General features: G+C 37.1%; 2 protein-coding genes across 6 annotated transcripts; both read left to right on the top strand.

Moving 5' to 3' along the window:
* Positions 1–1,422: 1,422 nt before the first annotated feature.
* msgn1 (mesogenin 1) lies at positions 1,423–2,103 on the top strand. The gene is given in 2 exon segments (XM_026923658.3): positions 1,423–1,471; positions 1,474–2,103. Coding segments are annotated over 2 exon segments (459 nt in total). The 5' UTR covers positions 1,423–1,437; the 3' UTR covers positions 1,899–2,103.
* A 1,741-nt stretch (positions 2,104–3,844) lies between these two features.
* si:ch211-51e12.7 (uncharacterized protein LOC336335 homolog) lies at positions 3,845–15,973 on the top strand. 5 transcript variants are annotated; one of them, XR_008304762.1, is made up of 7 exons: positions 3,845–3,997; positions 6,365–6,456; positions 6,568–6,717; positions 6,831–6,977; positions 7,354–7,479; positions 9,984–11,712; positions 11,749–15,973. XR_008304762.1 is itself a non-coding variant. In XM_034313264.2 (6 exons), the coding sequence occupies exons 2-6, from the start codon at positions 6,365–6,367 to the stop codon at positions 9,991–9,993; spliced, it is 525 nt and encodes a 174-aa protein (XP_034169155.2). In that variant the 5' UTR covers positions 3,845–3,997; the 3' UTR covers positions 9,994–15,973. The 5 variants fall into 5 exon arrangements, 3 of the variants coding, with proteins under 3 accessions (XP_034169155.2, XP_026779054.3, XP_026779053.3); XR_004579975.2 differs by having other exon boundaries at positions 9,984–10,106; positions 14,027–15,937; XM_034313264.2 differs by having other exon boundaries at positions 9,984–15,973.
* Positions 15,974–16,002: the final 29 nt, after the last annotated feature.

Here is a 16,002-nt window from a genome sequence, read left to right as displayed (position 1 = left end):
ATTTCAGTATTGACATGAATTTCACTATGCAGTTCACTATTAACATGAATTTAACATGAATTTACATGAATTTCACTATGCATTCCACTATTAACATGAATTTAACATGAATCTCACTATGAATTTCATTAATAACACAAAAATTGACTACATGGCTTTCACTATGAATTTCACTATTAAAATGAATTTCACTATGAATTTCACTATTACCATGAATTTCAAATGGATTTCACTATTAACATGAAATTCACTATGAATTTTACTAGCTGTTAACATGAATTTTACTAGTAACATGACTTTCACTATGAATTTCACTATGAATTTCACTATTAACACAAATTTCACTACATGAATTTCACTATGAATTTCACTATTAACATGAATTTCACTAAATGAATTTCACTATTAACGTGAATTTTACTAGTAACATGAATTTCACTGTTAACATGAATTTAACATGAATTTCACTATTAATATGAATGTCACTATGAATTTACTAGTAACATGAATTTTACGATGAACTTCAATATTAACGTGGATTATCAGTGTTAACATGAATTCCACTATGGATTTCATTGTTAAGATGGATTTCAGTATTAAAATGGATTATAATTGTTAAGATGGATTATCATTGTAAACATGGATTATCAGTGTTAAGATGGATTTCAGTGTTAACATGGATTATCATTGTTAACATGGATTATCAGTGTTAAGATGGATTTCAGTGTTAACATGGATTATCATTGTGAAACATGGATTATCAGCGTTAAGATGGATTTCAGTGTTAACATGGATTATCATTGTAAACATGGATTATCAGTGTTAGTATGGATTATCAGTGTTAAGATGGATTATCATTGTAAACATGGATTATCAGTGTTAGTATGGATTATCAGTGTTAAAATGGATTATCATTGTAAACATGGATTATCAGTGATAAATGGATTATCACTGTAAACATGGATTATCAGTGATAACATGGATTATCAGTGTTAAGATGGATTATCAGTGTTAAAATGGATTATCAGTGCTGGTGCTCCTTCAGAAGCAGGGGTGTGTTTTGAACACTGCGCGCGCGCCTCCTGTAAAACCCGGAGCTCGTTTGTCTATCGCATTTCCCCGAGACGCATGATGACGATGTTTAAAGTCACTTCTCACAAAAGGGAAATCTAATTATTTTCTTTTCTCAGCCGCATTAAGCCGCTCATTCACACCTGGGCGACAACGAGACGTGCTTCTTCTTCTTCTTCTCGAGAAAAAAAAAAAAAAAAAGAAGCCGCACTTGTTGACACTTCAGCTTTCTTTGAACTTCGCCAAAAGCTGTGAGCTCGTAAAGCAGCCGTGGGGCTGTGCTGGTATAAAACACACCCCTCCACCTCACCTGAGCTCATCCTAACACACACACACACACACGCACGCACACACACGCGCGCGCTCATGGACGGCGCAGAGGTGGATCACCTGACCGCTAAACTCTGGCGCAGTGGGACTGGAGGACTGACAGCCGACATTTCGGGGAGCAGAGCGGCTCCATCAGACGCACATGTTCCTCACCTGAACCCTCTGCCTCTCCCTGCTCCACCTGTTCCTCCTCCTCATCCTCCACCTCCCCAGAGGCTCCAGAGGCTCCAGGGGAAATGTTCTCGGATTATTCATACGCCGGAAGGAAAGCGGTGCAGACGAAAACCTCTAGACCCAAAATGTCGACGAAGAGGCGCATGAAGGCGAGCGAGAGAGAGAAGATGCGCATGAGGAGCTTAGCTGAAGCTCTGCATCAGCTCCGGGATTACCTGCCTCCTGTCTACAGCCGCAGAGGACAACCACTGACCAAGATCCAGACTCTCAAATACACCATCGAGTACATAAAGGAGCTGTCGGAAATCCTCAGCCACCAGTGAAGCGACACTGAGAAGTTCATGGACACTGGTCTTTATCCTAAATCAGCTTGTATTCTGCGTGCCTAAAGAGATTGTTTGTACAGAAATGTGCCATACTTCTGATGTAAATACTTGTTTTGGCACTTTTTTTTTCCTATTCATATCTTCCATATGCTAATCAAATATTTCAAGACAGAGATCATGGAATAAACCTTGTTTCCTTTTATTATAGAGCCTGTGTGTAGTTTATTTGTTTAGTTCATAGCCAATATGGAGCTTAGTAGTTTGTGTATGTAGAGTATAAATTAACACTGATATAGTGAGATTATAGGTCTATTAGGTCTAACCTGGGTATACTAGAGCTTTATACTGTCTGTTAAATGCTCTTAATCTCCAATATAATGTTTTCAAATGACATTTTTTTTTAATAAGCAGATTCTTCTCTATCATTATGCATACAGTATATGCTGAAAATATAGCTTATAGTCTTATAGCTAGACTATATAAGTGATCTTCGCCAAGAGAGATACACTGTATTCAGGAGAAAAAAAAAAATCACCACCTGGGACAAAACCATCTACGTGAATACAGCAAAACTCCTCCACAATAAGAAACGGTTTTAAAAATGCTTGCTGTGTGGATGTGGACGTGTAGTACGTGGATTTGTGTTTGTTGCAGTAAATAATCAGATTCTTTACAGTAAATGTACTGTAAAGGTACTGTAAAGGTTTAACTGTTATGTAACATGTATAACAGCCTACTGAATACATATAAACAATTTATGCTGAATTAATGCTAATTACATACAACTGCTTAAACAACATATTGCACATACACACGAGAGCAAAAGATCATCTCAGGAGGTAGAATTTTCATCCTTCATATTTCTGTGTGCATATGAGTGTGTAAAAAAAGAAGTACAGTATTTCAGTTAAGAAAAAGATGTCAACAATCTGAAACAAATCAACAATGAAAAAATAGTTTGAAAATACCCAATAGATAGAAGTTGAAGCTTCCACAACTCTTATTGAAAAGTGAAATGAAGCATGGGAGATGTTGTCATGTTGGTTTCTTTGCCAATGACCTTAAAAAAGGCAATGTCACTTCCTCCTTATTAAACTAAGACCTATAAAATCATTTGCTAGACATCAAGTAGCCTTTTTTTTTTTTTTTTTTTACCTGATGACCAATTTTAAATTATCTACTTACCCGGTGAATATATGACAATATTAAAATCGGCTACCTTTGTGCTATTGCGATGAACTCCTGCACGATATGGCCAGTTTGTGGATACCTCACCATATGTGATTGTTGAACATCTCATTACAGATTTAGTCCCTCTGTTGTTTGCTGTTATAATAACCTCCACTCTTCTGGGAAGGCTTTCCACTAGATTTTGGAGCATGGCTGTGGGGATTTATGATCATTCAGCCACAAGAGCATTAGTGAGGTCAGACACTGATGTTGGTTGAGGAGGTCTGGGGTGCAGTCAGTGTTCCAGTCCATCTCAAAGGTGTTCAGTGGGGTTGAGGTCAGGGCTCTGTGCAGGACACTCGAGTTCTTCCACTCCAGCCTTGGCAAATCATGTCTTCATGGAGCTCGCTTTGTGCACAGGAGCATTATCATGCTGGAACTGGTTTGGGCCTCTTACTTCCAGCGAAGGGAAACTGTAAAGCTACAGCATACAAAGACATCCTGTAAAACAGTTTGGTGAAGAACTACATATTGGTGTGATGGTCAGGTGTCCACATAATTTTGGCTAAATTGTGTATTGGGAAACCTTTGTAGGCAAACAACAACAACAACAACAACAATAATAATAATAATAATAATAATAATAATAATAATAATAATAATAATAATATAAACAGACCGGTCTATAGCCAAGTTTGTTAAAAAAAAAAAAAAGAAAGAAAAGAAAAAGCATTTCACAGAGGGAAACACTGATACAGCAATTCGGCGATACCTTGAACGCACCACTATGTAAAAGCCTTTGGATGTCAGCGCCATTGCTAAGCGGTTTTTAACCATTCATGGTAGAATTATTTTTGTTTTAGGCAAAGTATAGGCAAAACTATTCCTCCTGACTCATTTGGACGAGGTTTTTTATCCCTTACGAGGTAAATTAACGAGGTAATTAACAAATAATATCTAGACTGAGGATATACGATAGGACTAATGCCTGTGGTAGCTACTGCTAGCCAGCTAGTTACAGTAAACAAACACACAAACAAGATATCTGGATGCAAATGAAGAAGAAACACAGGCTGGATGTTGTATTCTGTGAAAAAATATCGTGTAAAACCGTGTCTAAAACGCGTATTTCCCTCTCACTATCTGTAATGGCTATATAAGATAAGACAGGACAGTGTGGACATCTGTTTGAAGCTTATTTTCTCACATTAACACATCTCAGGATAATCTCTGTTATTAATGTCATTTAAAACAGTAACAATATGTAGTAATGCACTTTCATTTTCAAAGTATATTAACAGATTTATTATTCCAGAAAGTTATGATCTTACATCCATTCCTAATCTATGTCTATATGTCTCTAACCTCATGAATACAATTTAATATAATTTAAAATAATTTGGTATCATTTGGAATTCCCTTAAACAATAACATGAGACCTAATAATAAATACATTAATAATAACTTGCTTTTGTTCCCCCTGCAATTTAGAGGTCTATACAAAGATTAAAAACATGAGCATGTAAAGGAAATAAGCTGGGAGGAGAGTTATAATAGGACTGGGTGATATGATATAATATCAATATTCAGATTAATTATGTAACAGTGTGCTTTTTTGAGATATCATTGACATCGTGGTATCTTTTATTTATGTATATGTTTGTTAAATTAACTGAATTACAAACTGAGTGGAAGCAGCTGATTTTGTATATAATCTTTTATATAAAATGTTAAACTTTTTATATATTTTCCCCTTTTCAGGACATAGTTTTATGGGTTTTTTTAAAATAAAATTGTAATGATATTTTAATAATAAATATTTTATTAATATTTTTATACAATTTTAATAGATAGATAAATATATAAATAAAATCTGTTTATTTTTGTAGACATTATATAACTCATCAAACAGTTTTTTTTAATGTTACAGCACTGTATTGCTGGCAGTCTTTTTGAGTAAAACTATATATCATGATACAAATCATGTAAATGTCTATGAGAATCGCTCCCTACAGAGAACAGGGAACCTTGTTTTCTTGTCATTAAATGGAAATTTGCCTAATTTATGGTTCAAAAGTACAGAGAGTCAATCAACTGATGACTTTACAGACTTTATTAAAAGTAAACCTAGTGTGTTTCATAAGAATCTAACTGACCTTTACAAGGTACACATGGACATTTTACATGTTTGCTTTTGTATTACTACAGAAATATAAATATTCACCGCCTTTCTTTTGTAGTGTTACAACGTGGGATTGAGAAAGACTTAATTGGGATTATTGATAATGCAAAATAATTTTTTTTATTGTCATGTAAATGTTTATATCAGACAAAGCAAGTATTTTTAGTTTTCCCCCAGGCTCAATACAGTGGCTGCAGTTACAGCTGCAGATCTTTTGAGATATGTCTCTGTCAGCTTTCATATTGCATTTTTTTTTCTTCCATAATGGCTTCCTTCTTGTCAGTGTTTTATATAGCCCAGCTTTGTGAAAGTCCAGGAATGTCCTATCTGAACTAAACAGTTTTAGAGATTTTACAGAAATGGGGGTGAATACTTATGCAATCACAACAAATAATTTTGCAAACTATATCAATCCCTCCCATTTCTGTATTATGGGCTATTTTGTGGAGACTCATGACATAAAATCCCAATTAAGTCCATTTCAGTTCCTGGTTGTAACACTATACAAGACAATGTATTTAAAAAATAGTGTCAGAAAAGGTTCTTCTGTTGGATGTGAATCATCCATCCATCCATCTATCCATCCACCCACCTTCCCTACCCTGTCTGCATAACGAGTTATAATACAGATGGGAGAAATTTAGGCTCATCCTCTATCACAAAACTACATCAGCTTATCAGACATGTCTGTCTTCAGCATTTCAGTTTAATTCAGGTCAGCGGAACATTTCTTCAGTAGTAGATTACTCGATATTAAACGTGCAAAGATCCATATTCAGTTCCACGTCAGTGTTAAACTCTCAGCATGCTGTATAGCTTTATTTGACTGACAAAGTATTGTGGCAGTACAAAAGCCTGGGAATGGATCATTTATCTTTCCTGCACTTTCATTATGCGCTGTTCATTTGGTGAATTGCACCCTACGAACATTCATATTTAACGGAAAGAGAAGAGTGTCACCAGTGTACATGGATCGAATAACTGAAGTGCATAGTATATAAGTCCTAGATTCAGTCAAAGATAGTGTTTTGGGGTAATTTCATTTAATTACTTGACTTTACATGATTAGTTGTATTGTAGTTGTGTGTACTTTGTTTTGGCTGTTTATCAGATGGAGGATAATACTCCAGAGCAGGTGGAAGAGTCCGCAATGAAGACCTCAGAGATGACAAAAGTAAAGACAGGTCCTGACTATAAATTGAGGTAGGTCACATAATCATTACTTCCAATGTCAGTGCTTAGCTTCCTTCCCAATGTGAGAAACTGGATCTGCATGCATCTGATGACTGAGAAGTACAATCTATATCTCTACAGAGGCAGTGGAGTCAGGGGGCGAGGCAGAGGCAGCCCGATGGGACGAGGAGGCCGTGGTGGACGCGGAATGATGATGAAAGGTTTTGGCCCACAAGGTCGAGGAAGGGCCAGGAATCATGATAGGTTCATGAATGGATTCAGACCAATTAGGTTATTCTAAAACATCGTAGAATATCACTGTTTCTCTTTAGTTATGTGATTCTGAATTTTATGCTTGCAGTGTGAGTTGTAAAATCAGATTTCACCTGTTTATCGTGGTTTAGGAGGGGAATGGGTAGATCACTACCATATCTGGATATGCAAGGCAGAAAACGAGGCAGAGGTGATGCTATGGACATGTGTGTAGGACCACCACCTCCTCCTCCTCCTCCACCCATGCATCTAAGGGGACCTCACCCACCTATGCACAGGTATATACCACTCTTTTTTGCTAATAATATAAATGCAAATAAAGCGTTATTATTATTATTATTATTATTATTAGTAGTAGTAGTAGTAGTAGTTATTATTGATAATAGATATTTCACACCCAGTGTGCTACATTAGAAAGAAAAGGAATGTAAGTGAAAAAAAGTAACGTAAAACAGCACTTATAAAAATAGCAAAAGTAAATAGCATACAAAATGTGCATGGCAATACCATAGCAACCACCTAGAGACACCCATGCAACCATCTGGGATACTATAGCAACTGCTTTGCAACACCCTAGCAACCACCTGTCAAACCACTTGTCATGAGTTGTCATGTGTAGTCAATTCTGGAGAATGGAAAACTCTTGTCTTATAGGCACGGTCCACCTCCACCACTTCCACCACCTCCACCTGGGCATCCTCCTTTCAGAGGGTTTCCTCTGCGCCCAAGGGGAAGGGGCATGATGCCCTCCGGCTCCCATCGCCACTTCCACCCCAGAGGGTAAGAACATTCTTTCCTTTTCTTCCCTAGGTTCCATCCTTCCAGCCCTCTTTCCTTTCTTGCTCTTTCACACTCATTCGACTTCATGCCTTTCTCAACTTAACGTTTTCATGTGCACCAAAAAATATGGCATAGTAAACATCTAAAGTGAACTGCTTTCGTTGCAATTAGAGCAACACATGAAACTGTTCTAGCTGCCATGGATAGTAATGCATGAATCCATATTTTTTGTAATAAATGCTATATTTTGATGAATAAATTGGTTCAGAAGGGAGAAACTGGAATTTGTGGCACGGGCCCTTTTCTGTAACCTAGCACAGAGAAACCAAATGTATAATTTTATCCTTTCATGCAGCTACCACAATGGACCCCCTCCTCTTCCTCCTCCCCATCTGCCTCCAGGCAGAGGTCAGCGCTGGCCGGGGCCCCCTGCTGGCTGGCGGTTTTAAAGCAGCTCAGACTTATTGCAAAAAATATTGCTGATTAGTACCACCAGGGTGTAACCAGTGACTACTAGCAATTCATATTCAAACAGATACTCCAGTCCCTGATCAACACACTCATTTTCTTCACTGTATTTAGGAGGAATCCCAAAAGCACAATCATTCCCTGTTCTCTGATAAACCTGATAAGTACCTTGTGTTTAAGTTTTTATTGTATGCAAAGAGAAGCTCATTCTGTCCCCATTAATCAGCATTTAGTTTGCGTGGTGCTAACCCTGTAAGCCTTAATCGATATTTTCAATGACTCGTAAAGAATAAAAAGTATATTTGAAGGAATGAGAGAGAAACAAATTAGCCCTAGTGTAAAAGTAGCTTCTTTTTCAAGACTCCTTGGGCCTCACAGATTTTTACTTTTGTTCAATGTTCAGAGTTTCTTTTAGCTATGACTACTCAGTATTTACAAACGGATACAGCTCTAGCTGTATAGACTTTTACAAAAATAAATAAATAAATAAAGACCTTATTCTGTATGTGAAGTGTTTATGATTCAAAAGTTACACTTTATTGAATTAATGTGCAGCTATTTTACGTAAAGTGGAAACATTGCTGTTGAAATCTCTTTATATTTGTGTTCAGCAGTCCACTCTGGTGACTAATTTGACATTTATTCAAAGACATGGATTAATGTTAGGATAGCACTGTGTCTAATGTTAAAATGTTCTCTTTATGACCATCCTTTTACACACTGTAACTGACTTCTGTGGATTTGTGAAAATTGTGTAAACTGGTTAAACGTTAACAGCTTTGGACATAGTCAAAATAAAGTTAAAACAAACTCACTCCTTCTTTTTTTTTTTTTTTACTGCTCATTTAAACACAGTACACGAACGTCCATTTATTAAACCATGCAATAAACCGTATGAACCAAAATGGACACTGATATGTGGAAAAACATATTCTGACAATTTTTTGTAAAAAAAAAAAATAAAAAATTATTTCATTGCATGTGAGACTTGATATAAATGTAATATTTACAGGTGTCTCAACATAGAACTAAAATGCTTTGGGGAACTTAACATCTTAAAATAGTGTGAAGTTATAAAAAAAAACAGAAAGCACAGCAAAGAAATCATTAAATGAATGAGACAAGCGCTTCTGAAAGCTGAAACTCTTAAACTTGGCCCACTACTGAAAACAGGAGTCTGTAATGTACAGTATTTCTCTCTCTCTTTTTTTTCCTTTTTTATTTCATTAAAGCAGAGGGTCAGCTTGGAGAAGAAGGGGGCCATGCATGTTGTAAGAAATAGTCTGTTTGTAATTTAAACCCTTGTTTCATTCCTCTCTTCTTTGGTTTTTAAATACATTTAAAGCCTGCTGAAGTGCATGAGAATGTATGCAAAGGTGCAATATCATTGGTGATGGAAACCACCTTCATTCAGTTCAGCCAGACAACACATATGTTCTAAGGAAACAAAATAACACACAAAAGAAAATGTTAAATAATTTGAAACGCATACTTATTCTTTTTAAATTATAGTGACAAATTGATATTCATTATTATTCTATAAGAAAGACCACCTATAGGAGCATTTGTATTATTTCGTGCAAATTAAGCTTTGCTTTAGCAATAAAATTTAACAAATTGTGAGTATATGTATCATATGCCAAATATATTTATAGAGATGACAAAATTGTGAAAATTGCAGCATTTTTTTTTACTAGAGGTAAAACACAATGTCATGTAACAATCCAGCTGCACACTTAACTAATAACATATGAATGATGTACTCTTCATAAGTTCTTTTTTTTTTTTGCAGATGATAGCTAAAATTATGTATAGAAATACTTTTATACAAAGAAATACAATGATGGTAAGAAGTATACTAAATATCCACCGATGGCCAAGCGTGTGTCTACAGGTGTTGCGCCTTTCTTCAGTTCTTTCACTTGCCTCCACTCTCACTTCCTCTGAGAGTCGAGTGCTTTCACTTCTGCTAGCTTTGCTGCTTCTGCTAGCCTGTGTGCTGTTGATGCTCGACTGATTGTTGTTGTCTCCTGAAGGGGGACTTAGTCACCCTTTTGGAAGGCACTGGGACATGGCGGCAGGACACTACACCCGCTCTCTCTCCCTCTGCCCAGTGATGTGCAGTGAGACGCTTCCTGTCCCCTTCCCCAATTACCAAGGTGAGTTGTCTTTTGTGTCCAACAGACTCCACTACCCCTAACAGGTCTCTTTTGCACATAAGACACTTAAGTTACTTCACAACCTTGTGCACATCATAAGGTAAGAAAGGATCCACTCAGTGAAAAGTGTGTATTTCTTTTTGGTAACACACAGAGCACAGAGGCTTTGTGTAAACCATCTGAACTTCACAAGATTTTACTTTATAACTTTAAGTATATAAACATTCATTTGACAGGCACTTTTTCCAAATAATAAAACTAAAATCAGTGACTTATTTGGATTTTGAACTGGCGCTGAACCTTAACCACTAATAGCACTTTACTGCCGGGTAGTGCGACATGGTTCTGTAAATGGACTGTTTTTCAATTACCATTCTTGCCTAAATACATTGAATACCAAACAGGCATATAAGGGTGAAAGTTGATTGTATGGTTAGTTCTGTACAGAACTTTTGCAACCAGACATAGAATTAAGTCTTAAAAGATTTCTTGAAGTGCCATTGCTTTATCAGTTTTGAACCAATATGAGAGTTAGTTGTCATCAACTATGAACCATCTGCTCAAAAAGTTGGTCTAGCAAAAAAAAAAAAATCTGGAGTCACCAAATTTGTTGAGTAAGACATTGTTAGATTTACATTGGTTTTTACCAAGGCTAAAGACACAAGCCTCAAACTTTGCGGCTCAAACTTACCTTATGGTATTACATAGAGTATATTATGAAAATTTACAGTCACTGAATACTTTATTAGGAACGCTCATGCAGTCATCTAATCAGCCAATCATGTGGCAGCAGTGCAATGCATAAAATCATGCTGATACGGGCCAGCAGCTACAGGTAATGTTCACATCAACCATCAGAATGGGGAAAAAATGTGATCTCCGTGATTTTGACCGTGATATAATTGTTGGTACCAGATGGGCTGGTTTGAGTATTTCTATAACTGCTGATCTCCTGGGATTATCACACACAACAGTCTATAGAGTTTACTCAATATGGTGCAATAAAGAAAAAAAATCATCCAGTGTGCAGCAGTTCTGCAGACGGAAATGCCTTGCTGATGAGAGAGGTCAACACAGAATGGCCAGACTGCTTCTGACAGAAAGGCTACCGTAACTCAGATAACCACTCTGTACAATCATGATGAGAAGAAAAGCATCTCAGAATGCGAAACACATCGAACCTTGAGGTGGATGGGCTACAACAGCTTAAGACCATGTTGGATTTCACTTCTGTCAGCCAAGAACAGAAATCTGAGGCTGCAGTAGGCACAGGCTCACCAAAACTGGACAGTTGAAGACTGGAAAAATGTATCCTGGTCTGATGAATCTTGATTTCTACTGAGGCACACAGATGGTAGGGTCAGAATTTGGCACCAACAGCATAAATCCATGGACTCAACCTGCCTTGTGTCAACAGTTTAGGCTGGTGTAGGTGGTGTATTGGTGTGGGGAATGTTTTCTTGCCACACTTTGGGCCCCTTAATACCAATCAATCATCACTTGAATGCCACAGCCTATATGAGTATTGTTGCTGACCATGTGCATCCCTACATGGCCACAATTTTCCCATCTTCTACTGGCTAATTCCAGCATGATAATGCATTATGTCACAAAGCATAATTCTTCTCAAACAGATCTGAAGTGCACCTGCACTTTAAACCTTAAGGCAGATGGACTACACCAGAAGAAGACCACATCAGGTTTCACTCCTGTCAGCCAAGAACAGGAATCTGAGGCCACAGTGGACACAGGACTACCCAAACTGGACAGTTCAAGATTGGAAAAACATCGCCCATCCGGCTCAAGGTTCTACGTGTTGTGCATTCTGAGATGCTTTTTTGCTCATCACGGTTGTAAAAAGGCGGTTTTTGAGTTACCATAGACTCATTCTCCTCTGACCTCTCTCATCAACAAAGTGTTAACACCCACGGAACTGCTGCTCACTGGATGGATTTTTTTTTTCTGTTTCTGTTTTTTGACTATTCTGTGTGAAAATCCCAGGAGATCAGCAGTTTCTGAAATATACAAACCAGTCTGTCTGATGCCAAGAACCATGCCATGGTCCCTAAGATCATATTTTCCCTCATTCTGCTTACCAGAGTTGTAAAGAATAATAGCATAATAGTGAGTTGCATGTTAATAGAAGCAGTTTTGTCTTTGAGACACAATACAAGGAGTTTTGGCTACACAAACTACTTGGAAAAATATTTGGTGGCGCCTGCTATTAGCAGCATCTTATTATACAATGTCAGTAGGTTGTGCACCTGGACGAATGTAACGGATCATCAGTTTTGGTTAGACTGTTTGTGCTTCATGTCCAGGCAGAACACACCACTGACACTCCCACGTTCCAGGATGACGAATGTAGGGTGCAAATCTGTGTGTGATGAGTGTGATGCAACATTGAGTCACATCTACTGGCCTGCAAAATCACCAGATCTCAAGTCCATAGACAACTTGTGAGAATATTTGAAACAGCAGATGAAACAAAACAAACTCCAGTGAGACAGATCTCTAATGTCACCCTGTAAAAGATGGTAAGGATGGAAGTAGGGGTTTTGCTCTCCTCAACCTCCACAGGAAGTGAATATGCTGCTGGGCTTTCTTGGCTAGGCAGATGGTGTTGAGGGTCCATGTGAGGTCCACCATGATGTTCACTCCAAGCATCTTGGAGCTTTTGACTCTCTCAAAAGCTTGGAGTTAACATGGGAAATGGGAATGGTATGGGAACTTATTAAGAAGATATATGGGAACTTGGGATATATGAATTGCACCTTTTTTGGGCCACTTTTCACTGATTTGGGGTTAGTGTCGTAGCTCACAGTCTAACTTCACTTGAGTGGAACTCACTTGCATTGTATGTGGATTGCAGCCAGGGCCCAATAACAATGAATATACAAGTATGAGCTTTTAAAAGGCACATGAAAATAGGGGTTTGTCACTGCAGCCTCAGAGCCATATATTTAAAAAATAAACGAGGAGCCAGTTGTTTCTCATATAGTGCATCTATCTGAAATACCATTTTGTCAGTTAATTCTTCTTTTGGGAGATAATCTGTGTGATGTTCTACACCTTGCTCCAGATGTTTGACTAAATTAACCACACATTCAAGGAAACAGGGCTGAAGACTATAACAGAATAATTAAATCAAGCTGTCCAGATGTACAAACACAGAAACTGAATAAAATTCAAATACTTACTTCTGAAGAAAGTATCATCAAAAAGTACTAGAATGGTCACTTTTTTGTAGCAACTAAAAACGCATAAAGTGCAGAATGTCATCTTTTATTTTTATGGAGGCCCCAGAGCAAAATACTGCTGCATTCGATTATAGATCATAATTCCCAACCTTCAACCAGGAAAAACCAAAGAAAACTCCCCCTCTGCTCTGAATTCCTACTCAGGAACTCGGCATGGTCTCCTCAACTCTGAGTTCCTCCAAGTTCAGCAAGTGATGTCAAATTAACATGGCTGCTCTCATCATCAGCAGTAAACACAGTAGAACTTCTTACGTTTAAATGAGTTATACAAGTATTTGCTTTAGATCAGTCAGCATACAGACATATTCACATGTTAAATCTATATTACTGACTATACAGTTCACTGTTTTGAGGAGGAAAATATACATCACACATGACAGGTAGCTAGCTTGATGTTAGCAAAATACGAACATGGAGGCGTCCATGATTTTTTCCCCCAATTTTAAACTCGAATGCATGGAGTTTGACATAATTCTGAGCTCCAGCTTCCCACTTCCAAATTAAATCGAATACAGATGTGCACAGAAATTGAATGTTAAAAATGAAATTGAAGTAAAAACTGATTAAATGACTGCTTCTACCATCAGAGGAGGTAGTGTGTTTTATAGTGTGTTGTGAATTGTTTGTATTTGATGTACTTTTTTCTTCTGCGCACTTTAGCCAAGGCATCAACTGTACAGTACGGACCTTTTTCAGGAGTCTTCCGTGATGGTGAGTGACTCACATACGGCTTTCATGGTTGTGCTGTTAAAGACACCTGTATATCGTAGATACTCGCTATTAATTTGTGCTGATCTCACCAGTGGCAGCTCTTCCATATAGGCAGGTACTATACAGTATATCAGCTGTTCAACAAATGTTAATCTTCATAAAGTACTTATGCACAACTCCACACGTTTTAAATTTTGTGGGAATGCTAACTACCTGTTTGGAGTGATCAACGATTTAAAAAATAATGCTATTTGACAGATATAAGCCAATGTTCCACTGATTTGGTCGCCTTTCTAGATGTTGCGCATCTAAATCACATTTAGATGAGTAGAGTTATTATTGCACCTAGGGGTCAAAAATGAGAACTGCAACAAGCAAGCATTAATAGAGGACTCACTCTGCCCCCACGCTTTGTTTGAGTGGGGGGGAGGGGCAGCGGACAGGACAGTTAATGATCTAACCTCGTCTCTAATTGTCTTGCACACTGTGACAATGGCGATGGGAAGTACACCTGTTCTATCGAATACATATTAATTTCTTTTTAAAAACCCATTTGAATGGTAGTTACCAAAATGAACACTGTGATCTTTTTAATCCATAGTTGTATTCAGTCTTTTCCCAGATTAGATTAGTTACTAGCTATGTAACTAGCTAGGTTGTTAATGTCTTTGGAGAGCAATTATCAGCAACCAGAAACATCATTGCACCAAATCCTTATAAAATTATACCATCTGATTTCAATAAAGCCGTGTTCGAAAACTTGGCAAAAAGTGAGTCAAATTAAAATATTGAGGTGGCAGATTTATGTCAGAGATAATGGAATTGTATTATTTGACACTTTTTATGTTTTCGTCTGTGCTGGGGCGCTGGCCTTAAGACCAGACTACATCTATTACAAGGTTACATTAAAATGAACTTGCGTAAGTCTAACGTGATATAGCCTCAGAAATTAAGTCGAGAGGCTGTGTTATTATTACTGTCCTCATTAATATTAACATCGTTAACACATCCTGCCCCACCAAGATGAGCAGTCACGAGCCCATGCTGTATTTCACTGATGGTTGGTTGAAGGATTTTCATTCAAGCTTGCATCACTATTTTTCCTCTTATAAACCTTTATAAATGGCTGCACCTGTATTCTATGGTGTGCATGGTTAATTTTGTTAATTTTTTAAGGTAATTCTGTTCTAATGTGATTGATTTTACTTGTGTCATTAAAGGTTTTTTGAAGGATTTTAATCATTTTAATCTGTCTTGTCAGTCTTCTGCACCTACAATGAACTTCACCCAAAAACTTGTAATAAATTGTAATAATGGCTGATGCTGAGAAAAATAATGGCTGATTTACTTCAAAGCCATTCGTGTGACTTACGTGACTCCTGTTTACCTTGTTCACTGTACTGCAAAAAATTTAATGGCAAAAAATTGGATTATTGAGCCAGACAAAAGTCCAAACTTTCTACATGTCTGTTGCATGACCATCCATGCCTTTTTGGTACATTTTTTAAATCAAAGCAGAGCAAACCTTCATGTAGCTTTAGTTTCAATTAATTCAGAAGTGTCTCTGAAAAACTTTTTTGAACATCAGTTTACACTGACATTTATACAAATGCTGCCTTGCTTACCTGCTAAGGGTTTCTACTTGTTGGCTACAATTTCACAATATTTTTTTAATTGACCCCAAAAATATATACGAATATGTAATCATGTTGGACTTTCTTGAATGATTTAGACTCTTAAAAGTCAGATTCTATAACATATACACTGCAAAAAAATGACATCTTAGCAAGTGAAAATAATCTTGAATATAGTCAGATTTATCTAGTATTTCTTATTGTAATATACACTGTATAATGTATAATATACATTATTGTAAGATTACAATAAACAAAATAAGATTAAACCTATTTCTAGACATTTGTTAG

This window comes from Pangasianodon hypophthalmus, chromosome 18 (genome assembly GCF_027358585.1).
Source record: "Pangasianodon hypophthalmus isolate fPanHyp1 chromosome 18, fPanHyp1.pri, whole genome shotgun sequence".
Classification (NCBI taxonomy): domain Eukaryota; kingdom Metazoa; phylum Chordata; class Actinopteri; order Siluriformes; family Pangasiidae; genus Pangasianodon; species Pangasianodon hypophthalmus.
This window is presented reverse-complemented; position numbering and strand designations above follow the sequence as displayed.

Excerpts from the sequence above, each read along its gene's own strand:
- si:ch211-51e12.7 (XM_026923253.3), top strand. The coding sequence starts at position 6,365 with ATGGAGGATAATACTCCAGAGCAGGTGGAAGAGTCCGCAATGAAGACC. Across the intron at positions 6,718-6,830 it reads AATGGATTCAGACCAATTAG|GAGGGGAATGGGTAGATCAC; the intron begins GTTATTCTAAAA and ends ATCGTGGTTTAG. Across the intron at positions 6,978-7,353 it reads CCTCACCCACCTATGCACAG|GCACGGTCCACCTCCACCAC; the intron begins GTATATACCACT and ends CTTGTCTTATAG.